Below are 27,657 nucleotides of genomic sequence, written 5' to 3'. Positions count from 1 at the left end.
TTCAAATATGGAGTCTGCAGTTAGTGGGGTAGCAATGGGCAAGTTACTGAACTGCCGAGACCCCATTTCCTCGTCAGAGAAAACTAGCACCTTTTTTTACATGTGGTTAACCTGAATCTGGCCTGCAGATATTGATATGCTGGAGGAATTTGCCTACTTGAGAACTCAGGAAGGTGGGAAAATTCATCTGGAATTACTACCCAATCAAGGAATGCTGATCAAGTAAGCATGTTCCCTTTTGCTCTTCCATGCTGAGTGCTCACCTTTTGTGTCTCTGTATGAAGTATTTGTAAATGTCTATACCTATCAGAAATTTAATACAAAGGACTTTAAACCTGGTCTCTGTTATGACAGTCAGTTTGATTCTGGGTACCTTTTGAAAAACTTGCATTTCCTTAACTACATTTCTTAAAACACTTTGCTTAAATTGGGGTATTTTTGTCACATTTGCATCTTTTTCACTAGACAAAAGTCTCATTCATGATATCTTTCCTTTCAAAAATTTATATGGTGATTCTGTAAGTTTCTGATTAGTCACAGAGTGCCTTTAATTAAGAACAGTTGTGTGGCCAGGCGTGGTGGCTCACGCATGTAATCTCAACATTTTGGGAGGCCAAGGAGGACAGATCACCTAAGGCCAGGAGTTCAGGACCAGCCTGGCCAACATGGTGAAACCCCGTCTCTACTAAAAATACAAAAAAAAAAAAAATTATCTGCGCATGATGGCAGGCACCTGTAACCCCACCTACTTGGGAGGCTGAGGCAGGAGAACGGCTTGAACTCAGGAGGTGGAGGTTGCAGTGAGCCGAGGTCACGCCATTACACTCCAGCCTGGGCAACAAGAGCGAAACTCCGTCTCAAAAAAAAAGAAAAAGAAAAAAAACAGCTGTGCTTAATTAAAATTGTGCTGGGTTAGAAAAATTCTTTAGGAAAAACTACCGACTTTTTATTTATAAACTACCTACGAAGCCCTCCTATGCAGTCCTCATTACTTACCTAACACAAAGTATTAATAGCCAGGTGTAGTGCCTTTAAGAACATACCTGTCCCAAGAAATGATGGTGGGAGTGGTTGGTCTCTACCATACTCTCCTGAACCCACAAGATGTTACTAAAATTCCGGGTTGGCCCAGATGAAAATGCCAAATTAGTGACCATTTATGATTTTTAAATAGCTCATAAATCTTGCTTCTCTCCTTCAATCCTCATTGTAGTTTGGGTAATATATCCTCTCTGCTGTAAATGCCACGTGTAGTTTTATTTTCATACTTCCTCCTTTGCTTCCTGCACATTCAGTGTGTCTGTAAGTCAGTGTTAGAGTTTCTGCAAGAGACTGAATCCTGAATGAGAAGAAAGTACTGCTAAAACTGAAAACATTTTTCCTTTTCCCTCAATTGTGGAATAAACTAGTTTTCAGTGGTTGAAAGCAAAAATCCACATCTTGTTCTATCTTGATAGTCTTAGAAATGCCTAGGGAAAGAAGTAAGAACTGTTCATTTTAGATTTCTGTAACCTCAGTAATTTGCTGCATAGCAAACATTTCTTTTTATGTCTAGCAAGAATAGGGTCTTGTGGAATCCATTCTCAAGAATAGAAAGATTAAGTGATTTTTTTCTCCTTCATCTTGTAAGTGTTATTAAATTATAAGCTTTTAAAATAAAAGAACAATGCTCTTTTTAAAAATACACGAGACCTTTCTGCTTTGGGTTGCTTAAGCAGGATGGACAAGGACTGGCATCTTCCCATCCCCATTTACTTTTCTAAGATCGTGAATCGAAACTTTGGGAAGAATAACTATGTTGTTCAAAATATTCTTAACAGTGTTTGGGGATAAAGATTACCTTTGGATACGGAAGCCCAGGTAACCCCTTTTGTATTGTGATTTGTTTTCTAGACTTTGAAACTGGATATACAAATACACCCTGAATCAAGCTTTTTAGTTAATTCCCATCAGCAGTCACTATACGAGTTAATATAGAGACAGCCATAGTGGAACCGAAGTCTGTATACATAGGATTAAACCTACAGATGATTATCACTGTACCTAGGTAATGCCTAACTGTTAGTGCAGATGTGAGAGATGGATTGTCAAAAAATCAACAGTTGAACTTCAGACTCCATTGTACTGAACCTTTCTTCTTTTACCAGTTTTTACCGAGCTGAAGAGTGATGTAAGTCCATGTGGACAAACCCTAGGATGAGGAATGACAGCAAGGGAGTGTTGGGTACCAGCTAGTATCACAGGGAAGAGTGTTTGGAGTTGTTTGTGTAAAGGATACCCATCATGCATTTCTAACTAGTGAGGGATAACTCCAAGGTCTCCCACCTTGATCAATATAACCCTTAATTTCTTCTAACTTTCTATAGAAGACAAGCCTCTTAGGAAACCTGCAGTTGCATCAGTTTGAAAGCAGGAATAGGGATTATTCCCTAGTAATCTGACCTTGTACGGATTCGCCCAGTCTTCACTGTGTGAATCTCAAGGTTAATTACTTATGCCTGAATTAACATGGTAGAAAGCACACTGCTTAAGCCAGAGAGCTCTTCCTAACTGAGGAATGGTTGGAATCTTTATTAAACAATCTAAATTCCTTTTCCCTTTGGGTTCCAAACAAGTTCTCTGAAGCCATTACAGACCTTTTGGGTTGTCGCTCCAGATGAGTGGCAGAGATGTTGTGAGCAGTGTACACTTCTGCCCGGGGGTAAGGCTGTGAGTCTGCCCTAGCTATGGCATCTGGGATGCAAGCAGGTACAGTACCAACACTGAGGGCACCTGGTGCTTCACTCAAAGGAGGAAGAAGCTCTTAATCTGTTACACAGACCTTTTGCTCTTAAGTATTTTGAAATAGAGAAATGTTTCTGTGCTGATAAATGCAGTATCTTAGTTGTATTAGAGTGGATTAAAATGGAAAACAATGTCCTACTTATACTCTGAATAGGGTGGATAATAATGTTCTATGAGGTGATCACCAGCTAATACACTAAATCTTTGTTGTTACAGAATTCTGCACAGCCATGGGTCCCGGACTCTTATTTTCCCCCATCTGTTCTCAATACGTTTTTGAAATTGAAACTCACCCCCTTTTTTTTTTTTTATCAAAAACATTGCCAGACTATTTAGTCCTCTTGGAAGGGCCTCTCCGGTGGGGCTTCAGTCCTGTTAAAGATGGTTACGAGACATCACCAGGTTGAATGCTGGGACTGGTGTACCGTGAGAAGAGTGGAAAGTAAAGAGGCTGGCTTTGAAAATGTGTCTTCTCAAAGGCTGCCCCTACTCCCTATTGCCATTCAGCTGCATTCCATCGTCCTCTTCCTCACTGGTCGCTTTTTATACCACATCAAAAGGGGGCTGAGCTCTGGGACCAGGAACTGAGACGCCTCTGGACACGCACCAGCAGCAGCGGGTGCAGTGAGGGCCGGCTAGCTTCTCCCCAGTCTCCTTAAACACCCAGCCACGGCCAGGGGCTTGTTGAGGTTAACGAGTTTCTGTTTAGTCTGCTTCTAGTCTTGTGTATTTTCTCTGGAGTGTTGTTTTTGCAGTGCAGGGTGAGTCGGTGTGGGTGTTTGAATGCTGCTGTTTGCTGTTTTTTAAAGGCCTTCTAGCCCTCCCATGGGGTTGCTGCAGCAGGAATTCTTACCTGTGCTTCAGCCCAGCATACAGACTGCTGACAGGTACCAAGTGGAATAAACGCCCGCTCATAGTGTGCTGTTTGTCAACATGTTCACTGCCCATGGTTCTCAGCTCTTTGTTCCTCAGTGCTCTTTTTCATGCTTTCTTTATTTTTTAATTTGTTCTGCATTTTGGCAAACCATCTGGTTGTAATATTGTAACATTTCTTATTTTTTTCCATAAGTTGCCAGTGTGTTTGTGTTCGATTTAAAAATCATTATGGATCTGGAAAAAACAATGAAAGCTATATAAAACTGTATTCAATTAAGTGCACATTAGCTTAGGTGCACTATGATTCTCTTTTGATAAAACGTTAAGGCGTTCGGTCATATATATTTAAGGATGCTGACGTTTAAGTACATTTTTATTTGTGGATATTCATATGAGTGACCAGTCGTTATTGTCATATTAGCAATTAGTTGCCTGGTATCTAAATAGGCACTGATGTGTTTTTTTCTTCCTGCTACTGATGTTTTTTCAGACCTTACCTTTCTGAAATGAAAATATTTGATAGGCTAAAATGCCACATTTATTAGCTGGTTTATCCTGTTCTTAAACCACAAAAGCTTACTAATTCTCTTTTTCATCCAAACTCACCAAAGTGATAGTGCTTCTAATAGAAATATAATCGAATTGTGCCACTCTTTATATATGGAGATAATACAATTGGACCCTGATCTGCAGGATGTAGCATTTAGTTATATTTTTATTGGTATTAAAAGCAGGATTTATTAGCCGGGCCTGGTGGCATGTGCGTGTAATCCCAGCTACTCAGGAGGCTAAGGCACAAGAATTGCTTGAACCCAGGAGGCAGAGGTTGCAATGAGCTGAGATCATTGCCACTGCACTTCAGCCTGGGTGACACAGCAAGACGCCATCACAAAAAAAAAAAAAAAAAGAAAGAAAAAAAGGAGGGTTTGCCCTTTAGCTAACTGGCTAACTGTCTGCAAATGCCAGTAACCTCCACTTGGTCAGAGGGTCAGCCCCAGTTTGAGGCTGCAGCCTGGGACCCAGAAGAGCAGTATCTCAGGGCAGCATAAATGGTTTGCATCTATCCTAGTGGGACCTCACTGATGCTATGTCCTAACTACTGCGCTACCCACCCAGATTTGACGAGAGATAGTCACAAAGAACTGTGCATTTACCCCACGGCCCTGCTGTTTTCCCCCGTAGTTCTTTAAAACATCCATGGGCATTAGAAGGTTCTGTAATAGCTTTACTTATCTAACAAAGCTGGATTTTTTTTTTCTTTTCATCTGTTGTTTTACAACTTGGTGACTCCTGTTGTCCTTATTTGATATGATCATTAGTACAAGTTTTTAAAAACAGAAACATTTTAGAGTAATTTCAACACTTTTATCTTGCCCAGAACATAAAAAATCTTCATTTTCAATTCTTATAATTTTGTGTGAGGGAAATTAGGCAGGAGGGTGGGAAACAGAGGTGACTTTTGTTTAAGTCTACCAAATTGCTGAACTAGTAGGTAAAACTCCCTTCCTCTTAACTGAGCTGACTGATTTTTGCCAGATTTTTCTTTTCCTTTCTTCATTTTGTTTATTCCGTTTCCTGGGATTTTATGTGTGATTTCTTTTTCTAAAGCACAACCTTTGGGGCGTAGTTAAGAGACCTTTTTTTCCTGTGTCCCCACCACCCCTTCCACACATGTGCAGGTCTCCCCTGCGTGCCCGGACAGTGTAGGACCACGCAGTCCACTGCCTCTGCCCCTCAGAGATTCTGCCTCTCTCTCCTCCTCACTCTCCTGACCTGTGCCACATTCTCGTGTCAGGACCCCAGCTCCTGCTGCATTTTCTTCAACATATGAGAGTCTAGATGGGCACAGCATTTAGAGGAGCTGCCCTATTCTGGTGTCCTGGGGAGAGAGATGTGCTCGTGACCCCGGCTGTGCAGGAGCCCTGAACCTTTCTGGGAGCACCAGCTGCGGGGGCCATGGTGGGAGCTCACTTGGGTGATTGGCTCATTCAGGTCTCCTTCCTCCTTGCTGCTGCCTCTGGAGGGTCTGCTGGCCTGGCTGGACACAAGCTCTTTGTAGCCAGTGTGGACTGGACCCATTTGGCCCTAAGTAACTGAATTGTATACCAGTGAGCAGTAGGGATGCATAACACCAGAGCTTCATTGATTCAAATGCAAAGCAGGTGGCATTTTACTGAACAATTGAATGTTTGAAATAACCTTTTATAGAGTGGGACAGATGTCTGTCTAGTTTTAAGTCTTTCTGAAGGGGAACGGGCTGGAATGTTTGGTTGGTTGCAGCTATTCTTGTGTTCTTTTTAAAATATCTGAGCTTATACTTAGATATGGGGCAGGCTTTATTCCTACCCAAGTAGCAGCGATCAGCGATGCTGGTGCTAACCCCTTGTCTTTGTCTGTTTCCCTATTGCTGACCTCAGGCACCACACGGTAACTCGAGGCATCACCAAAGGCGTGAAGGAGGACTTTCGCCTGGCCATGGAGCGCCAGGTCTCCCGCTGTGGAGAGAATCTTATGGTGGTTCTGCACAGATTCTGCATTAACGAGAAGATCTTGCTCCTTCAGACTCTGACCTGAATGGAGACCTTTCCACCAGACACAGCTCGGGGCTGTATAATTGTAGGAGAAGACACTCAGCAGTGATTGACGTGGCACACAGCCGTGGTCATTGTTGCTTTTACAAAGAAGAAAACCATCTGAGTTCTAACTCCTTGGTTGCTTAAAAGTAGTTCCCAAGAGTCTGAGAAGCTATTTCTATTTTTAAGAGTCTTTTTTTGTAATTTTTGTAAAACAAAAGACCCAATCTGTTTTGTAAATAAAAATCATCCTAAAATTTGAGGTTTTTAAAAATTTCTTTTAATTCTTATGAGTTTTTGAACAGGGGTGCATTTTTCGTCTTTTCTAAGCATATAGCAAGGGGAAAAATCTAGCATAATTGAATTGAGTAATGAATTTTGCTAATATAGATACTTAAAAGACATATGTCTTCCAAGACCTTAAGATTTTGTTTTCCATAGTTAGTTAGGCTTTGGTCAATATTACATATCAACATAATATTAGACGTTTTCATTCAGGTGGTCTATTTTTAGAAACAAAGTCTCACTCTACATCCAGGTTAGAGTGCAGTGGCACGATCATAACTCACTGCAGCCTCAAACTCCCAGCCTCAAGCAATCCTCCTGCCTCAGCCTCCTAAGTAGCTGGAACTACAAGCATACACCACCATGCCCAGCTATTTTTTTTTTTTAAATTTTAGGTAGAGACAGGGTCTCACTGTGTTACTCAGGCTGGTCTCAAACATCTGGCCTCCAGCAATCCTCCCACCTCAGCCTCCCAAAGTGTTGAGATAACAGGCATGAGCCACCATACCTGGCCTCATTCGGGAAGTTTTAACACCAAAAACATTTATGTAAAAATGAATTTGAGCCTGACCTCTCCCCACTGACGGTCCCCTGAAGGAGAGGTGCTCAGGGCTGCTGACAAGCCCAGGATAGGAAGTGGAGGTGAGAGGCGAGGTGCCGCAGAGCAGCCTCCCCATTGCTGTCTGGCTCCAGGAAGGCCCTGCTGCTGTGTGAGGGTGGCCCACTGGTTTCTACCCAGGGGCTTTGGAGCCAGGTGGCCTTGTGTGGCTTTGCATCCTGGCTTTGCCCTGCCCTTTACGTGCTATGTGACTGTGGACAAGGTAACTTGTGTGTGCGTCAAGCTCTTTGTCTGAAAACGGAGCTGAATGGTCCTCCCCTCACTGGTGGTTGGGAGGATGAAATGTTGCTCCATGTGAAATGCTTGGGAGAGGGCCTTGAGTGTAGTTAGTGCTGGCCAACATTAGCTATTAGGCTAATTTTTTTTTTTAATTAGGCTAATTTTATTTTCCTTTTGCTCTTCATGAAATTATACGCAGACAAACATCAATAAAATTTGTTTCAAGGGAGTATTTAAGAATGAAAGAGCTAAGAAGTTTTGCAGTTACTCTGCATAAAAGGTCTTAGAAATCTTTTCTAAATAAAGATCCTTTTTATAGCTATATTAAAATCAATAAGATGGTTTAAATAAGAGACATCTGATCTCAAAAATATCAACTAGCTTGTTTTGCAGTGTTTATCAGTGTAATATGAATTTATTACAAATATATAAGCTATCCTTTTTTTAGTCATGGGATGTGCTGTCACCTAAAAGCTCCCAAATTAAACACTCTCACCTTTTGGTTTTCTAGCACTATTAGGGTTCTCCAGAGGGACTGAACTATTGGATAGATTATATATGAAAGGGAGTTTGTTAAGGAGAATTAGCTCACATGATCAGAAGGTGAAGCTCCACAGCAGGCCGTCTGCAAGCCGAGGAAGAAGGAAGCCCGCAGTGGCTCAGTCCAAGTCCAAAAGCCTCAAAAGCAGGGAGGCCAACAGTGCAGCCTTCAGTCTGTGGCCAAAGGCCCAAGAGCCCATGACCAACCACTGGTGTAAGTGCAAGAGTCCAAAGGCCAAAGAACCTGGAGTCTGATGTCCAAAGGCAGGAAGCATCCAGCACGGAAGAAAGATGAAAGCCAGAAGACTCAGCAAGCCAACTTATCCCACCTTCTGCCTACTTTGTTCTACCCTCGCTGGTGTCTACCCAGCTTGAGGGTGGGTCTTGCTCTCCGGGTCCACTGACTCAAATGTTAATCTCCTCTGGCAACAGCCTTACAGACACACCCAGAAACAATACCAGCTATCTAGGCATCCTTCAATGCAATCAAGTTGACACCTAATATTAACCATCACGAACAGCTTCCTCAGCTCAGTGTTTGAGGAGCAGTGCACATCACAACAAGACTTTCTAATACCCCAAAATGTAGGTACTAGCTAAAAGAGGATTAACCATCTTTTTTAAAATTCAGTGGTGCCACTTCTCTGTGAAGAGGCCGCAAGGAAAGGGCCACAGAACAAAATGGAAACTCAGACTGAGTTTTCAGAAAAGGAAGGAGTTGGGAGAGAACTGCCGACCTCTCGGCACATAATGGCTCCATCCAAACCACTGCACTAAGAGACCTGACCAGAATCTCTAGCTTGGCTACCAGCAGCTTAAGGCCGTGACCCCAGTCCTGCTTAAAATGCCTGCCTGAGAAAGCTCCATGCTACCAAAATTTATTCTAGACCAAACCAGGTGATAGGCAGATAGGCCCCTGGACTCTCTCTTAGAATAGTTACTTTAAAAAGGTTGCAATTACACATTCTTTGCACTTTGAGATGCAAAGCGACCCCCCAGAGCTGTTTTCTTAAGAACCCAAGAGCCGGCTTTTTGAAATCCATTCAGGGAGACAACTCTTGCTCACAGTCCCTGTGGGAGGGAACATTTGAGCTGAGTTTGGACCACTGTTAACATTTAGACTCGTACAGGAGACGTACTGTTGCCATGGCAATCCTGCTCCCTAACAAAGGAACTGCAGGCTCAAGCTTTTGCTGTCTGCTTGTCTGAGTAACCAATGGGGCAAAGCTACCATCAAGGTGACCTTAAGGCAGACAGAAGATAGAGCGGTGCATAGGAGGCTTGACTGACCTTGGATATCTCGTCCCAGACATTCCCCTCCCCTGGCAGCGGGGTGCATCCTGCGTGCACAGTATCCTCCTCTTACGCTTAGGCCCATCTGGATGTAGAGTCCCTATTGGGAAAAGAGGAACTGCCAGAAAGAGGCACCTGCCCCTCGCTCATCACCAAATGCAGGTTCCTGGGGAAACTGATGCGAGTAAGAGCTGCCTCTGGGTTTCCTAAGCAGCAGAACAGCTCCCTCACTGCAATCCATTGAAAGTCAGTCCTGGACACCAGGGTTTGTCCACCCACGTGGAGGCTCCAAGCATCTATGCATCTATCCCTCTAGTTCACCAGGACTCAGACCCAGAGCCACTCTGTGGGGCAGCAGTGATCAGGTACCCTCCTGGCAACCCGACTCAATGCCCCGCCTCCTCACCACCCTGCCAGGATGCACCCTGGGCTGGGACAAAGTTGGGGAGCGTTGGGGACAGCAGAGATGGATGGGTAGCCCCCTGCATCCTCAGGGTTGAACAGCAGTCTGCCCGGCTCAGTCTCTCTTCTGTAGTCCATCAACCTCCAAAGACTCACATCGATGGGCCCCTGCCTGCCTTAGGCCAGGGGTCCCCATTAGATTCTAGCCAAGGGACAGTCTCTCTTTCAAGAGACACTGGACTAGCTCAAGGCCTGGAGCGGCTGGGTTGACCAGTTGTCCGGCTCCCGCCTTAGACAAGAGGCTAGGGCCAACCTAGATAAGGGCCCACAGAGACCCCGAATGGCAGTGGGGGTAAAGCAGAGAATCATTCCTCAGGTGGGGTGGGGCCCAAGGTTTATGGGAAAAATGTTATTGTTATAAGATATATTTATCTGTAAATATGAAGTCACAAAAATTGTAATACAGTCTTCTATAACATTAAATATAAATTGTAGAGGTTATAAATGATAAATCCATGTGAAAAATAAACACGTGAAAAGTTATTTTTATTTTTTTAGAGACAGGGTCTTGCTCTGTCGCCCAGAGTAACAGTTACCCTGCAGTGCAGTGCCGCGACCATGGCTCATGGCAGCCTCCTGGGCTTAAGCGATCCTCCTGCCTCGGCCTCTGCGTAGCTGGGACCACTGGCACATTCCCTCATGTCCGACTAATTCTGAAGCTTTTTATAGAGATGGGGTTTCACCATGTTGCCCAGGCTGGTCTCCAACTCCTGGACTCAAGAGAACTGGCCACCTCCACCTCTCAAAGTGCTAGGATTATAGGTGTGGGCTACTATGCCAGGCCTGAAGTTATTTTTGTCACTGTCACTCATCATGATTGTAACGATCGCTGTTACGATTATTTGTTGTCGTAGCTAGAGCAATAAACATGCTGAGTACAGCTCTCTGTCCACAAAGGGGTCCCACCAATGGGAGGCAGTGGAGGAGGGGCTCAGGGCTCAGAATGTCCAACCTTGCAGGGCACCGCTGTCCTCCACCCACAGCTGTCCCTGGCCCAGGGCCTTCTGGAAAAAAAAAAAATCAATGCCTCCTGGACTGTGGGGGTTAGCCCCCTCCAACCCATTCCAACCAGAGAGCTCCAAGGTGGAGGCCAGGCCCATGCTGGGCACTCTCTGCCAGCCCTGGGCCAAGAAATGTGACCCAACGTGAGTAGAGCCAAGGCCGGGTGTCCTCACCACCTGCAGTGGCTTCCGTGGACATAAACTTTCGCATCCCTTGCCAGGAACAAGCTGGTGGCTGCTTTTATGTAATCCATGAAGGTCACACAGATGGCCCGACCTGACCCTGGTGAAATGGGGGTGGGAATGGACAGGAGTTGGTGTCAAAGGGCAGCTAGAGGGTTAAAACTGAAGTTGAGTCCTCAGTTGGAGGGTGCAGGCTGGGGTGTCAGGTGTGAGAGTGACTCACGAGGTTTATAGTAATGAGAATATTTTTGTTATTTATAAACATAATTGTAATTAATACATATATAATTATATAAGTACTATAAATATATAACTTTATTATACATAAACTATACATAAAATACAAAATATTTATCTATAAATTATATAATACATAAATATGTTATATAAATTTTGTTTTTGTTTTTGGGACAGAGTCTTGCTCTGTCACCCAGGCTGGAGTTCAATGGCACAGTCTCGGCTCACTACAACCTCCGCCTCCTGGGTTCAAGTGATTCTCCTGTCTCAGCCTCCCAAGTAGCTGGGACCACAGGCACATGCTACCACACCCAGCTAATTTTTGTATTTTTAGTAGAGGCGGGATTTTGCCATGTTGGCCAGGCTGGTATCAAACTCCTGACCTCAAGTGATCTGTCCGCCTCAGCCTCCTAAAGTGCTATGATTACAGGTGTGAGGCACTGTGCCCAGCCCTGTATGTCACATAAATTCCGAAATGTAAATTAAAGTATAGATTATAAGCATTTTATAAATATTAATAAGTACATAAAAGTATTATCATTGCTATTTATCATTATTGTAATTATTACTATGATTACCAATAGGAGTTGTTATAAAAATATTGAATAAAGTTTCTCTGTCTAGGAAAGGTATTCAGTTGACCAGAGATGATAAAGAGGGTTTCCAGGCCAATGAATTGTCTCAGTTCACTGGTGAGCACAGGAAGGCCGTGAGCAGCCACCAGCCTGGAGAGCCTATCTACACCTCCGCAGTGATCTGTCCCAAATGGTCAGGACTGAATCCAGACCCTCCCTCATTTTTGATACTTCTTCCAAGTTAGGGTCAAGAGGAGAAAGCCAAATACGCTGACCCTCACAGATCATGCGGAACGCACCTCTTCTTGTCAGTCTGCCTCCAGCCATTCCCAGATCAGCCAGCTCCCAGCAGGATGCACCTTCCTCTTTTCCTACCATAAAGCTTTCCTACTCCTCTGCCTGCCTTTGAGTCTCTGCCAAGCACAAGCTGTTGTGGTGGCTGACTCTTACAATACAGAGCGTGCTCTCAATTAATAAACCTTGTTCTCATGTGAGTGATCTTTATCTCCACAAAGGTTATGACACAGGAGTCTTCTGGTGCCTCTGTGCCAGCCAGAAACCTCTGTGACTGGCAATGCAGCGACCCTGCTCAGCTCTGGGTTCACTGCCTGGCTTGCTCCACCCACTTGGCCTGGCAGGCTGTATTCAGCTCATGCTCCTGGCCTGGATCCCATGCCCACCAGCTCTTCACTCATCCTGCAACTGGTCTGCATGCGGCCTTGAATGACTTCTGCCTTGGGCACCAATGTCTGGATGAGGGGGATGCAGCAGTGCCTGAAAGCTTGAAGATGCCAGCAACCATGGAACCCCAAGGGGTGTTACAGCCTTTTCCTCGGGGAATCCTAAAGTGCTGGGACTTTAGGCTCAAAGTGTCCTTTGAGCCCTCAGGAAGCATTACACCTCATTTGTGTTACAGCTCATTCATTCCCATCATCTGCAAACTTCGGCGAATCAGGTCACGTCTCAGCTTGTTTGGTCCTGCCGCCCTGCCCGTGGCTCCTTGGCTGGCCAAGTTCTGCTGTCACCGCTTCCTGTCCCATGGGGCAGCCATCTGGCACCAGTGGAGGGTGGGAGGGCTACAGTGCTACAGCTCTTTTCACACCTGCCTTTCAGTGGGCTCCAGGTCCTTGTCCCACATCCAAGAGAAATGAGCTATACAGACACTAGAGAGTGGGCAAGGTGGGGAAGAATTGTCTTGAGTGACAGAAAAGCTCTCAAAACAAGAGGGAACCCAAAGTGGGTAGCCCTTTATGTGAGAAGGAGCCTGAAGGCAGATAGTCCCAGTGTGTGGCTGAGTCTGAGGGTTTTATGGGCTCAGAATCAGGGAGGGCATACTAATTGGTCCATGGGCAGGCCTGAAAAAAGCACCATTTGGGGAGAAAAATTTTGCAATCTACCCATCTGACAAAGGGCTAATATCCAGAATCTACAAAGAACTCAAACAAATTTACAAGAAAAAAATCAAACAGGGAGCGAAGGATATGAACAGACACATCTCAAAAGAAGACATTTATACAGCCAACAGACACATAAGAAAATGCTCATCATCACTGGCCATCAGAGAAATGCAAATCAAAACCACAATGAGATATCATCTCACACCAGTTAGAATGGTGATCATTAAAAAGTCAGGAAAAAATAGGTGCTACAGAGGATGTGGAGAAATAGGAACGCTTTCACACTGTTGGTGGGACTGTAAACTAGTTCAACCATTGTGGAAGACAGTGTGGTGATTCCTCAAGGATCTAGAACTAGAAATATCATTTGACCCAGTGATCCCATTACTGGGTATATACCCAAAGGATTGTAAATCATGCTACTATAAAGACACATGCACACCTATGTTTATTGCGGCACTCTTCACAATAGCAGAGACTTGGAACCAATCCAAATGTCCATCAGTGATAGACTGGATTAAGAAACTGTGGCACATATACACCCTGGAATACTATGCAGCCACAAAAAAGGATGAGTTCATGTCCTTTGTAGGGACATGGATGAAGCTGGAAACCATCATTCTCAGCAAACCATCGCAAGGACAGAAAACCAAACACTGCATGTTCTCACTTACAGGTGGGAACTGAACAATGAGAACACTTGGACACAGGGCGGGGAATATCACACACCGGGGCCTGTCGTGGGGTGGGGAGATGGGGGAGGGATAGCATTAGAAGAAATACCTAATGTAAACGACAAGTTAATGGGTACAGCACACCAACATGGCACATGTATACATATGTAACAAATCTGCAAGTTGTGCACATGTACCCTAGAACTTAAAGTATAATAAAAATATATATATACTAAAAAAAGAAAACAGCACCATTTGATTGGCTAAAAGGCACCAAGGATGTTCTCACTCTGAGTTGTGGACTCTACCTGGAACTGGCAGCCCGGTTTTCAGGCTTCAGGTTGTCTTTTAGCTTGAAGGTTGGGATTCACTGAGGATCTCTTTCTGCCTAGGAATTTGTCTGCCTCCTGCCTGTATCAGTTAGTAGTAGGGAAAGAAAATAAGGCAATCAGAATCGTAACCATGCCCTATGTTAATTCTTTCTCTGTCTCCTTTATGTCCCTATGTTTTCAATCACATCATTTTAAAAATTAGCATATAATCTGCATATCATAAAAATTCATCCTTTAAAAAGTGTACAGTTCAGTGATTTTTTTTAGTCTATTCACAAAGTTTTGCAACTATCACCACCATCTAATCCCAGGGCACTTTCATCACCTCAAAAAGAAATGCTTATACCCATTAAACAATCCCCATGCCCATTAACTAGGCATTTCCCATTTGACCCCTGCCCCATACCTTGGTAATCACCAATCCGCTGTCTTCAGGACTCGTTTAGTCTGAATATTTTACATAAATGGAATCATACGGCATGTGGCCTTTTATGTTTGGCTTCTTTCACTTAACAGAATGTTTTTGCAGCTCACCCATGGTTTTGTATGTATCAGTGTTCTATTCCTTTTTATGTGTAAAAGACCAGAATATACCACTTCAAAATATATCTTTTTAGCATAAAGATTATTTTGAGTTGAAAGCATTGAGAAGAAACAGACACAGGAAAAACTCTCTGTCCTCCTTCTATTTGTCTAAAAGCAGGACATAAATTTACAAGGGTATCCCTCCTTCCCGTTCTACCAATGACAAAGGTTAAGCACCAGAGACACCTTTAAACCCTTATCAGCCTGGAGACCACCCAGTGAAATTTACATAACAAGCTTTACTAATTCTCCTTTGTCAACCATTTATTTGCCCCTGGAGGCTCAAAGTCCCTTTCCTTTGTCTTGTCACAATTCTAAAACATTTGTTGTTCTTTGTTGAAGTTGCTATGTAAGCTGGAGTTCTAAGCCATCTCTTTGATAATTACTCATTTTTTGAGTATCTCTCATATGTATATGATATATACATTTTAATAAGCTTGTTTGTTTTTCTCTTGTTAATCTGTCTTTTGCTACAGGGATCCATCAGCTAAGAGCTAAGTAGAGAAGATAGGAGACTATTTTTCTCCCCCTTCATATGGCTTAATAAGTTTCTATTGGAAGCCATTAAGATGGAATGATTGATTCATTGGTTTTCCCATGCTATCCAGTCCTTCTGCCCCACCCCCTAATTTTAATTTGTGGTAAAATACCATTAAAAATGAAGAACGCTGACATGCTATGACATGTATAAACCTTTAAAACATCATTTTGGGTGAAATAAGCCAGACACAGAAAGACAAATACTGTACAATCCCACTCATATGAGGCACCTAGAATCACCAAATGACTAGAAACAGAAAGTAGAATGGTGGTTGCCAGGGGCTGGCTGGGTGGAGCAGGTAAGGAAGGGAATGGGAAACTGTTAGTTCAATGGGTATAAACTTTCAGTTTTTCAAAATGAGGAGTTCTGGAGATGAGATGCATAGCAATATGAATATACTCAACACCACTGAACTATGCACTTAGAAATGATTAAGATAGCAGATTTCATGGGGTGTGGTTATTTAACACAAATGTTTTTTAAAATGTATTCAAATATATATCCCATGCAATTTGTCATTTAAACATTTATTTTTTGGTAACATCTGTCATTTTTGGTAACATCTGTTATTTTATAATCTCTGATTATAAAGGCAGTAGAATTGTGTTCTATGAGATTAAAATAAGGAGCTACCAGAGCACAATTTCAGGAATCACATGGTTTACTGACATATGAGATTTTTTTCTCTTTTGGTTCACAATGGTTAAAGATGGGGCAAATAGCAAACAGATCTCCCAGAGAACACATTTGATAGACAAGGTATGTAAACCACATAGTGAGTGGGTTCCCAATTGCTCAGTTAGGATGGAAGCAGGGCTCTAAGAAAAGTAAAGACTAATTATAAAATTTTGAGATATACTTTGATAGGAGCGGCTCTCCAGAGAAGCTGGATTGACCAAGACAGTGGGTGAAATCCGTGAAGGACGTAAGGTCCCTTGATGCTAGAGGGCAGTAGCAGTGTGGTGGTGGGAAGGGGAAGGAGGGATGTTTCAAAGCTCCAAGGCCCATCACAGCCTGAGCTCTCGGCATTCAGAGAAGTGGCTGACAGAGCAAAACCTGCCACAACCTCGGCTCTCAAAGTGTCTGTCTAACTCATAAGTGTATATGTAATTGCAAGCCCAGTAGTTTAGGTCAGTGGCCTGATCAGGTATGATATAACATTCCCAAGGGGATGGGATGCATTGCTATTTTTAACCTCATACAGTAAGATAGAAGAGGAAAGAAATAACTTAAAGATGGATTTTATAATTAAAAGGGCAGCAGAATGGAGTTTTCAGCTTGGCCATGTAAAGAATGAAAAGGTGTGCTCAGGACAGCAAACCAAGGGTGAGCTAAGGCGATTCATATAGATAAAAGGGATCATCAGGACAATGGGAGGATGACTCCAAAGGCATTTCAAAGACTTTCAGGGCTGCCCCTGCCATCACAGGCCCAGAGCTCTAGGGGGGTAGAATAAATCTGGGGGACAGACCAGGGTACCCTCCATGGGTTCATTGCCCACAGCCACCTTGGAGCTTTGCTTCCACATTCCAGTGCAGGGCTCCTCAGCCACCCCGGTTGTGGCTCAAGTAGATTCCAGTGTAGCTCAACGTACCATTCTGGAAGGTACGACTCATAAATCTTGGCAGCGTCCACATGGTGCTAATTCTGCAGGAGTGCAGAATGCAAGAGACTTGGGGGCATGGTTTCCTCTGCCTACATTTCAAAGAATGACACAGACAGCTTGGGGACCCAGGGTAAGACTTGTCGTAGGGTCAGAGTCACCACAGAAAGCCCCCATGAGGGCAATGCCCAGTGAAACTGTGGGGTCAGAGCCCCCACAGACAGCCCGCCAGGACAATCTCTAGTGGAGCCATGGGATTGAGACCACTCCCACAACCCCAGAACTGCCTTGGAGAGCTTCAGGCACAGCAAGAGACTCCAACCTGTGAGTGCTGCTGGGTGGTATGAGCCTTATGGGTCCAACCTCTACTCCAGTGTGCCCAGAACATGGGACATGGAGTCAAAGCAGACCATTCTGGAGTTTTAAGACTTGTTTTCTCTTTTGGGTTTTCATACTTGGGGCCAGTTACCCCTTTCTTCTTGACTATTCTTCCCTTATGAAATGGGAACGTCTGTTCTACGCCTATCTCACCATTGTATTTTACAGTGGAGATAATTTATTTTGTAGATAACTTATTTTGATGTCACAGACTCACTGTTAGAGGGAATTTGCCTCAGGATGAATGGTGCCTTAAGTCTCACCCATATCTGAGCTAGATGAGACTTTGGATTTTGGGCTTTTGAACTGATGTTGGAATGAGTTAAGACTTTGGGGGCTATTGGGATAGAATGAATGCATTTTGCATTGTAAGAAAGACAAATCTGTGGGGCTAGGGGTGGAATGCTATGTTTTGAATGCATTCCCCAAAGTTTATGAGTTGAAAACTTAATTGCCACCAATGCAACAGTGTTGAGCGATGGGAATTTTAGGAGGTGATTAGGCCATGAGGGCAGAGGGCAGAGCCCTCATGAATGGATTAATGTCATTACCAGAGAAGTGAGCTTGTTATCAAAGTGAGTTCAACCCTCTCTTGCTTTTTTTACTCTCTTATGCTCTCTGGCCATTCTGCCTTCTGCCATGGGAAGACACAGCAAGAAGTCCCTGCCAGATGCCTACACCTTGATAATGGACTTCCCAGCTTCCAGTATGAGAAAGAAAATAAATTTTTTTTTATTTATCTGTAGTATTTATTTTATCTATAGTATTCTGTGATAGTAACACAAAATAAACAATGACAGTCCATATGACCAAGGAAATAAAGACTTTGTTCTCTTAATAAAATACAATTAGAACCACAAAAACAATAGCCCCATACTCAAAGTAGATAGGGTTAAATAATCTTGTCTGGAAGGGATTTTAGAAGTCCTGTGGCTGGTCTCACTTTTTCTCCCAGTGTTGAAATCTACAACTGTGCTGTCCAACACAGCATCTGCTAGCCAGAAGTGACTACTGAGCACTTGAAGTGAGTCTAGTCAAAGTTAAGATGTGAGCCAGGTGTAAAATACACAGCAGGTTTCACAGTCTCACTATGGAGAAAATGACACAAATGATCGCAATTATTTTATATTCATTATAGACTGAAATAACATTTTAGATATGTTGAGTTAAAATATATTATTAAAATTAAGTTTACCTATTTATTTCCATGTTTTTAATGTGGCTTCTAGAAAATGTAAAGTTACATATGTGGCTCATATTTGTGGTTCACATTATAGTTCTACTGGACTGTCCATTGGTCTATGACATTCCCCCTAGTGGTCATCCAGCTTATGCTAGGACACCTCTGAAGACAGGAGCCGTGTCCTTGGCTCAGGCAAACAGTAGCAACTGAAGTCTCAGTGGATGATTAGGGTGAGTTACCTAACTTCTTCCCAAGGCCAAGTAGCAGCCTTATACTTCTGACTGGCATTTCCCAAGCTTTGGTCTCTTCCTCCTTGAATGAGTGATTAAACTAGAATTCATGAAATACATGCTAATGTAACATGAAAAATATTTTCATCTTCTGGCTAGGTGCAGTGGCTCATGCCTATAATCCCAGCACTTTGGGAAGCTGAGGCAAGGGGATCACTTGAGCCCAGGAGTTCAAGACCAGCCTGGGCAACGTAGCAAGACTCCATCTCTACAAAAATTAAAAAATTAGCTAGGTATGGTGGCGCATGCCTGTAGTTCCAGTTATTCAGGAGGCTGAAGCAGGAAGATTGCTTGAACCCAGGAAGTTGGGGCTGCAGTGAGCTGTGATTGAACCACTGTACTCCAGCCTGGGCAACAGAGCAAGACCTTTTTGCTTAAAAAAGAAAAAAGAAAGTCTTACATGCACAAGTAAAACCACACTGTAAAAACTGTGAAACAGTTAAGTGGTAGTCTCAGAAGAAAACTTAATAAAAAGAAGAAAAGCACTTTAAAGAAAAGAGATTAGTTAGGAAAGACTGAACGGAAGCAAGGGGAGAAAGCAATAGAAAATTGAAAGCATGAATGTTTTCTTCTTTTTGCTAATGATTTAGGGAAATCATTTACCAAATTTACCTAAGGAGTTAAACCACTTCCCTAATACTATGACCTCAGGAAATATCTAATCCCTAATTTGATATAAATTTAACCTCCCAGAGTATACCAAATCCATTTGCATAAACGCATAAAGGCTTGCTTGGCAGCTCATGAACTCACTGTTCTTCTGCATGAAAGAAAGATCACATTTTAATAGCTATGCTGAGATTTTCCATCAAAGTAACTTCAGGGAGCTTTAGAAGCTACAATACTCTTTATATTACAATACGTGTGCCTGGGGTTGTTAAGTTATTATATGTTATTTTCCTAGCCTCATAGAATTATACAGCTCTCTGAAATGAAATGTTTTTTTCTTTTTCATAATAGATGTATACACCTAGTAGCCCAAATACAAGGAAGGAAGGAAGGAAGGAAGGAAGGAAGGAAGGAAGGAAGGAAGGAAGGAAGGAAAGAAGGAAGGAAGGAAGGAAGGAAGGAAGGAAGGAAGGGAGGGAAAAGGAAAGAAGAAAGAATGAAAGAAAGAAAGAAAGAAAGAAAGAAAGAAAGAAAGAGAAAGAAGAAAGAAAGAAAGAAAGAAAGAAAGAAAGAAAGAAAGAAAGAAAGAAAAGAAGAAAAAGAAAGGAAGGAGGGAGGGAAGGAAGGAAGGAAGAAAGGGGGGGAGAGAGGGAAGGAGGAAGGAAGGAAGGAAAGAAAGGAAAGAAAGAGAAGAAAGGAAAGAGAAAAGGAAGGAGAGAAGGAACGAAGGAAGGAAAGAAAGAAAGATAAAGAATGAGAGAGAGATAAGGAAGGAAGGAAGGAAGGAAGGAAGGAAGGAAGGAATCGAGGAAGGAAGGAAGGAAAGAAAGAAAGAGATAAGCAAGGGAGGAAGGAAGGAAAGCAAGCAAGCAAGCAAGAAAGAAACAGGGAAAGAGCGATAAGGAAGGGAGGAAGGAAGGAAGGAAGGAAAAAAGGGAAGAAAGGAAAGAGAAAGGAAGGAAGGAAAGAAAAAGGAGGAAAGGAAGAGGGAGAGAGGGAAGAGGAAAGGAAGGTAGGAAGGAAAGAAAGGAAGAAAGCAAGCAAGAGAAAGGAAGAAGGAAAGAAAGCAAGAAAGCAAGGAAGAAAGAAAGAAGAAACAAAGAAATGAAGGAAGTAAGAAACAAGACAGTACAAGACATAAAAGAAAGAAGTCATATAAGGAAAAGAAAATATTTCTGGGAAACCTACATTCTTGATATTTAGCCTTTAATGCAATTTCTCTCCTTCCATTTTTTAGACTGCAGAAGCGATTTTATGCCTCACCTTAACAAATGAGTTTTAAAAGTAAACTTAAAACATAATACTGAAACTGCACAAATCTTATGCAGTGTATGACCCAATAAAGTTTCAAATTTAACCCAACTGTGTAACCAGCATTCATATAAAAAGATAGAATATTCTCAGCTCCTCAGAAGCCCTCGGCACACCCTGCAGAATCACTAACTTACTCCAAAAGTATTCACTGTTGTGACTGCTAGATTAGTTTTAACTATTTCTGAATTTTACGGGAGTGCTCTTCTTCCACTCACCATTTGTTTTGTGAAATACATTCATCTTGTGCATGTAACAAATTTCTCCTGTAAATAATCAGATATTTTAGGCTTTGAGGGTCTACATTTCAGCATGTATGGTGTTTTGGGTTTTTTGTTTGTTTGTTTTTTGAGATGGGATCTCACTCTGCCACCCAGGCTGGAGTGCAAGGGCACAATCTTGGCTCACTGCAACCTCCGCCTCCTGGGCTCAAGCGATCCTCCCACCTCAGCCTCCTGAGTTGCTGGGACCACAGGTGCAGGGCACCATACCTGGCTAATCTTTTTACTATTTTTTTTTTATTTTAGGTAAAGATAGGGTTTCACAGTTTTGCCCAATTTCTCAAACTCCCGAGTTCAAGCAATCTACTGCCTGCCTCAGCCTCCCAAAGTGCTGGGATTACTGGCATGGGCCACCACAACCAGCATAAATTCCACTTTTTCATGCAATGACTTATAGTTGCAAAAGCAGCCATAGACAATCCATTAGAACTTTATTTACAAAAAGCAGTAGTGGGCCAGGTTTGGTCCACTGATAAGCCCTATACCATAATCAATTCTATAGGTGCGTGCCACCGCATCTGGCTAATTTTCGTAGTTTTGGTAGACATGGGGTTTCGCCATGTTGGCCAGACTGGTCTTGAACTCCTGATGTCAGGAGAGCTGCCTGCCTTGGCCTCCCAAAGTGCTGAGATTACAGATGTGAGCCTCCATGCCCAGCTTGCTTTTCTTGAAAAAAAAAAAAAAAAAAATTTCTTTCCTGGCATGGTGGTTCATGCCTGTGATCCCAGCACTTTGGGAGCCTGAGGTGGGTGGATCACCATGTGTACTGTGTTCACTGCTCCATCCCTGCATTCTAGAACAGTGGCTGGCATGGCAGGTGATGGATAAATGTTCTCTCATGTGAACATATCAAGACATACATGTACCTCTTCTGTTCCAGGGCAGGCTTGGGCAACCCACATCACCCGCTAGACTCTTTCGTGGGCAGCATCACAGAGCAAATGACGTACTGACTGCCCTGGCTCTGTCCCTACTGACCATGAATGTGGAAGTCATTTGACCACCTCCCTGGGCTCCAGATTGCTCATGTTTAAAATAAGTGGTTTGGATGGATGGTTTTCGTGTTTTTAATTTTACTGCAGCCTGCAGCTTTTTTACGCAGAGATTTGGCTCATAAAACTGATAAAAGTGGAGTTGTTCAGAATGAACTGAGGGAAGACACCAGAGTAAGACTCTTTGTCCACTTCTGTAACCACCCCATCACAACCCCCTACAACCCACAACCTTCAGCAGTGAGTCTGGCATCTCTACGAAATCTCTGGGTATCTGCAAGGTATTGTTTAAAAACAACTCAACTGGCTAATCTTTAAGGCCACTTCCAGTTTTAAGATTCCAGTAGCAGATTTTTTTTTCTTTTTCTTTTTTTGAGACCGGGTCTTGCTCTGAAGTCCATGCTGGAGTGTAGTGGTGTAATCATGGCTTACTGCAGCAGCCTCGAATTCCTGGGCTGAATCAATCCTCCCGCCTCAGCTCTCTGAGTAGTTGGGACTATGGGTGTACATCATCATGCCTGGCTAATTTTTTATTTTTTGTAGAGATGGGGTCTCCCTATGGTGCTTAAGTTGGTCTCAAACTCCTGGGCTCAAGCTAGTAGCAGATTTTTTAAAGGGAGTGGCAACAGATGAGGCGAGAGAGGCAGGCAGGGAAAGGGTTGTGGGTCAATTGAATGCAAAACCACTAAAAGGTTCGAATCAGGGAGATGACTAATCTGATTTAGTTTTAGGAAATGGTTCTAGTTAAACTTGATGTGTGGATATATGCATAAATCCTTCATTACTGGCTTGCCTGTAAAGTGGCAAAGAATAGGTAGATACAGACATAGAACTAGGCTGAGGTACAGATAGAGATAGACACAGAGATAGATTTAGAGATATAATCTCACAAGAACAAAGAAAAAGGGCAAGAGCGCATAGCAATGGACATGAGGTTTAAATAGATCTATTGAATATAGGTGTGGATAGATATGTGGTGGGAATTCTCTTAGATGAACAAAAAGAGCTACAACTTTATCTATAAATAAGTATGCAGAGAGTAGTTAGCTTATGTGTTTTCTAGACCCGTGAAAATCTTAGGATTTGAGACCCAGGTCCCAAGAAGGTAGGGTGAGTTTCTGACCAAAAATGAAGGACTGATTGAAAGTTTGTTTATGAATAGTTACATCCTAGATACCTTCCAAACCCACCTCTACTTTGCAGGAGGCAGGAAGACTTTGTAAAGATCACTAGTGAGGCTCTCAAATAAGGAAAAACCAGAAACGGTAAGGAAAAACCAGAAACGGTAAGGAAAAAGGTGGGCCAAAATCTCAAAATAATAGAAGCCAATGAAAATTTTCATATTGCACTGGTGAGAGTTTCCACACCTCTTTTCCTGTCATTATCCACAAATGACAGTCGCCTACCACATGTCAGAAACTGATGAGTTTGTCTCTAGAGAAATTGAATGACCAAGAGAAAAGGTTGAGACATTAAACATTTAGGAATTCTCCAAAGAAACTGACCCTCACTGCCTAGTGACCTTGAAATGAAATTCAAAAGTTACTAAGCCTGCTGAATGCAAGACTCAAAAGAAAACATTTAAAAAAACTACTATGATATACTCAAATAAATGTGTGAAGACATTGCATCTATATATTATGAATAGCATGCAATTAAATAGAAACTTGAGGAGAATAAATAGAGCTCCTGGAAATTAAAAATATATATGGCAGCCAAAGTTTTAAAAAAGGTAGAAGAATTAAAAGACAAATTCATAGCACATTCCCAGACAAACAAACAAAAGGATAAAAAATGGAAAACAGGAATTAGAAAAAGAGAACATTAGAAGATCAATATAAGAGGTCTAACATAACATCCATGGGAATTATGAAAAGAAAGTGCATGGGAAATGTAGGGAGAAAATAAATAAAAGAACACAAGAACATTTCCCAGGATGGAATAGCATGAGTCCTCGGATCAAAAGAACCCACCAAGTGCTCAGTAGAATTAATAGACCCAACACAAAGAAAATCAAACTGACATTTCAGAACTTGAGAATAGAGGTGCTAAGCACATCCAAAGAAGAAGAAAAAAATCCCTTGTGAAGCAACAGGAAACAGAAAGCCACTGACTATACTATCACGAATAGAAGAAAAATGGTAGGGTTTCTTTAACATCCTGGGGAGATTTTTTTCAACTAGTGATTGTACGGCCAGCAAAATGTCAATCAATTGTAATGGTGGAATAACTACATATTCATTCTTACAAGGACTCAAAGAAACTCACATCTCATGCCTCACTTTTTTAGAAGTTGTGAGAGGATATGCTTCAAAGAAGAGGAAAACGTGGTTCAGGAGGGAACTGCAGGAAGGTGGTCAAGAGGGGTCCCAAGATGACAGATAACTGAGTTGGCCCAAGGGCAACAGGTCCCGATTTGAACAGGTAGAGAGAAGGTTCCAGAAGGAGAGGGGTCTCCAGGAAAGAATGGAAATAACATAATATCTTCTATCATTGATAGACATCTTTTTCTCTTAATGATAAAATATCTTTTCTACAAATACATGTATTTGGAGAAAAACTACTAAAGGGCTATGATAGAGCCAGTGGGAAAAATTAATATGACGTTAACAGGAAATTACACAAGAGAAAAGAAAGAGGCGATTCAGGAAAAGCAAAGGGTAAAAGAAAGGTAATAAATAAATTCTGTAATGTCACAACGTGGTCATATAAACCCTGGCTGGCTTGAAATACAAGTTAAAGTGAATATTTAATTTGATGGGAATAGGGGAAAAGGAAAACTATATAGTCACTTAAAATAACAGGAAATCAAGAGATAATGTCTACAATTTACAGTTCAAAAGCAGCAGTCTCAGTTCATTACTAAAATGATGTATAAAGCTAAATATAAGAAAACACATTTAAAAACATTAAAAGAGATTATCGCTGGAGAGCAGGAGATGCGAAGGGGAGGAAAAGACTGTGGGTAGAGCCCACGTTTTTTGGTCATGTGTTACTTAGTTATACTTGATTTTAAAATATGCTGTATGCTTTACTTTTTAAAGTTAAAATTAAATACATATATATATATTTTAAATTATTCCTTATGCGCTCTAAGAAATGAAGTTTTATATGAACACCAGCAGGTGGCACCATTTTCTGCCTCTCAGAGGGAAAATGCTTCCTCTTCTTGTTCCAAAGTCACCTGACCGATTACATTGAATTGTGTAGACTTTCCTCACAAGAAAGAGAAGCTCTAACTGATGAATCTTTACTGAGAAAATTATTTGTTTCTCTAGATTTTAGGCAACCATAAACATTTCTATACTGACTACGCTGAACTGAAATAATCAAAGTATCCGCTACATTATATTTTCACTGATATTTTGCTTTTGTAAAGCAGAGATGAATTCAGTAAACTCTTCCTGCTTTCATAAATACTTGCCTTCAAGGAAAACCAGCACATTTGTACAACACAACCCGTTTACCTACCGACTTAACCTGACTTCATTACAAAGTACCAATGTTGGAAGACACAAATGCTATTGGTTATGACAATACAATTTGGACTCTAAGTTGACGCTGATTACAAGGAGTACGATTATAAGGACTGAATTGGTGTTACCTAATTTCATCCCCACTAGCTCTACATTGTACTGAAGCTAGATCTTGAAGCAATGGAAAACACTGATCAACTGAGCAGTGGTTTCTTTTTTTCTTTTTTTTTTTTGAGACGGAGTCTCGCTCTGTCGCCCAGGCTGGAGTGCAGTGGCGCGATCTCGGCTCACTGCAAGCTCCGCCTCCCGGGTTCACGCCATTCTCCTGCCTCAGCCTCTCCGAGTAGCTGGGACTACAGGCGCCCGCCACCACGCCCGGCTAATTTTTTTGTATTTTTAGTAGAGACGGGGTTTCACCGTGGTCTCGATCTCCTGACCTCGTGATCCGCCCGCCGCGGCCTCCCAAAGTGCTGGGATTACAGGCGTGAGCCACTGGGCCCGGCCTGAGCAGTGGTTTCTGAATGCCTCTCACCTATACTTGCCTCATCAATGCCTGTCCTGTCTGACTCCTGCATTTTGCTCACTTCCTCACCCGGCTCCCTCTGCCAACTTGCTCTGCCACCTGGACTTCATGTTCCTCTCACCCGTCACTCATTCCTTGACTGCTGTCTCTCCTTTCCTCTAATGCACCCACTCACATCACTCTCTCTGCCTCACCTACTCTTTGCTCCATTTAGCAAACAACACTTTTCTCAACATTGTGCATTTCTGCTGTGAACTATCTGATGCTTTTTCTTCCAGTCCATTTTTTTTTTTCTCTGCATTGGTAATTGTGTGTCTTGGTCTCTTTCTGTGGGTTAGGGTCAGGGTCAGGGTCAGAGGCAGAGTTTTCCATATTTCTTTCTGGTGGCCGCCCCTCTCAGCCATACTTTGCATTCTTTCTTTCATTGCCTGGGGCATTCTCATGGATTCAGTGACAACATTTCAGCTGACAATACTGTGAAAACAGTGAACCACCTAGACAAAGGAAAATCGCCATGGTGCTTACAATAAGCATTTGGTGAGTATAGAAACTAAAGAAGGCTGGGCAGGGTGGTTCACGCCTGTAATCCCAGCACTTTGGGAAGCTGAGGCAGGAGGACTGCTTGAGCTCAGGAGTTTGAGACCAGCCTGGGCAACATAACAAGATTCTATCTTTACAAAAAATACCAAAAAAAAAAAAAAATTAGCTGCGCATGGTGGTGAGCACATGAAGTCGCAGCTACTCAAGAGGGTGAGGCGGGATGACCAGCTGAGCCTAGGAGGTTGAGGCTGCAGTGAGCCATGATCATGACTCTGCATGACAGAGTGAGACCCTGTCTCAAAACAAACAAACAAACAAACAAAAAAACTTAAAAAAATAACTGATACTGAATAACTTGGTATTGGTTAAAGGCAGAGGTATTTTTGCCTCAGTTTTAAAAATGAGATGTGTAAATGATGAGATCTGGGCTAAATATGGACCAGCTGAGATTAGAATTAGAAAGAAGAGGGAAGTATGGGACAGGTGACCTCGCTGCCACCTCCACTCCTCACAGACGGGTGACCCCAAGGCTCTATTAACCTCGGCTTCTCAGGACTCAAAAGAGACATGGTAATATACATTTCTGAAGCCACATTCCTTGGACCAGGGGAAATCTTGATTTCCTGTCTGTTTTTAAGATTTGTAATTTTAACATGTGGCTTTTACAATTCCCTTAAATTGGCACAGAATAAAGAGCTTCTGGAAAAAAAAGGGAACTTATTTACTCAGTGATTAAAGGATCATTATATATAAATATAAGGATATCCTTTGTCCCAGTAGAGGAAATTGGGGGAATTTGGCTCAGTGATATGGTGATAAGAAATAGAACTTTGTACTTTCCGAGACAATGACCCAGGCATTGACCCAGATCTGCACATAGAACTCACCTGTTTCCAAAGGTGGGTCTGGTCCATAGAACTGTTTGGAATCATTCTATTTCTTCCACAGTCACTGGGTGGGATTATGAAATCTTTCCCTTAATGTGTGTGTGTTTATTCATTCAAAAACATTTGTACTCATGAATAAGTGTGTGTGCAGGAATTTTGCTCACTTCTGATTATTTCTTGAGACATGGAACAAAGAGACATGGACTTGCTTTCCGTGAAGCAGAGAGGGCAGAGAGGAGCTTTAGAAACTGGCATTAAGAGGCGTAAAAACTGGAAATGGGGAAAGATATATTAGTCAATTTTCACACTGCTATATACTACCCAAGACTGGGTAATTTATATTACAAAAGAGGTTTAATTGACACACACTCTACATGGCTGAAGAGGCCTCAGGAAACTTACAATCAT

The 27,657-nt window shown here is 42.4% G+C and overlaps 1 protein-coding gene and 1 long non-coding RNA gene across 15 annotated transcripts in view; one reads left to right on the top strand and one right to left on the bottom strand.

Moving 5' to 3' along the window:
- The window catches only part of INTS10 (integrator complex subunit 10), a 32,904-nt gene extending 26,414 nt beyond the window's left edge, over positions 1 to 6,490 (top strand). For 6 of the 14 annotated variants that reach the window (XM_055286296.2, XM_055286319.2, XM_055286310.2 and 3 more), the window contains 3 exons: positions 129 to 222; positions 3,594 to 3,671; positions 6,078 to 6,490. In XM_055286296.2, the coding sequence (XP_055142271.2) occupies positions 129 to 222; positions 3,594 to 3,671; positions 6,078 to 6,234 (329 nt within the window). In that variant the 3' untranslated portion in view covers positions 6,235 to 6,490. Of the gene's footprint in view, positions 1 to 128; positions 223 to 1,820; positions 3,672 to 6,077 lie in introns of those variants that run through there. The other 8 variants (XM_055286338.2, XM_055286327.2, XM_063637615.1 and 5 more) reach the window with 4 other exon arrangements.
- Positions 3,671 to 27,657, bottom strand: part of LOC134736385 (uncharacterized) — a 236,396-nt gene continuing 212,409 nt past the window's right edge. The window contains exon 3 of the long non-coding RNA XR_010120388.1: positions 3,671 to 3,894. This is a non-coding gene — a long non-coding RNA (uncharacterized lncRNA). The remainder of the gene's footprint in view (positions 3,895 to 27,657) is intronic.

This window comes from Symphalangus syndactylus, chromosome 1 (assembly GCF_028878055.3).
Source record: "Symphalangus syndactylus isolate Jambi chromosome 1, NHGRI_mSymSyn1-v2.1_pri, whole genome shotgun sequence".
NCBI lineage: Eukaryota > Metazoa > Chordata > Mammalia > Primates > Hylobatidae > Symphalangus > Symphalangus syndactylus.
The sequence above is the reverse complement of the archived record's forward strand: the minus strand, read 5'-3'. Positions and strand labels throughout refer to the sequence as shown.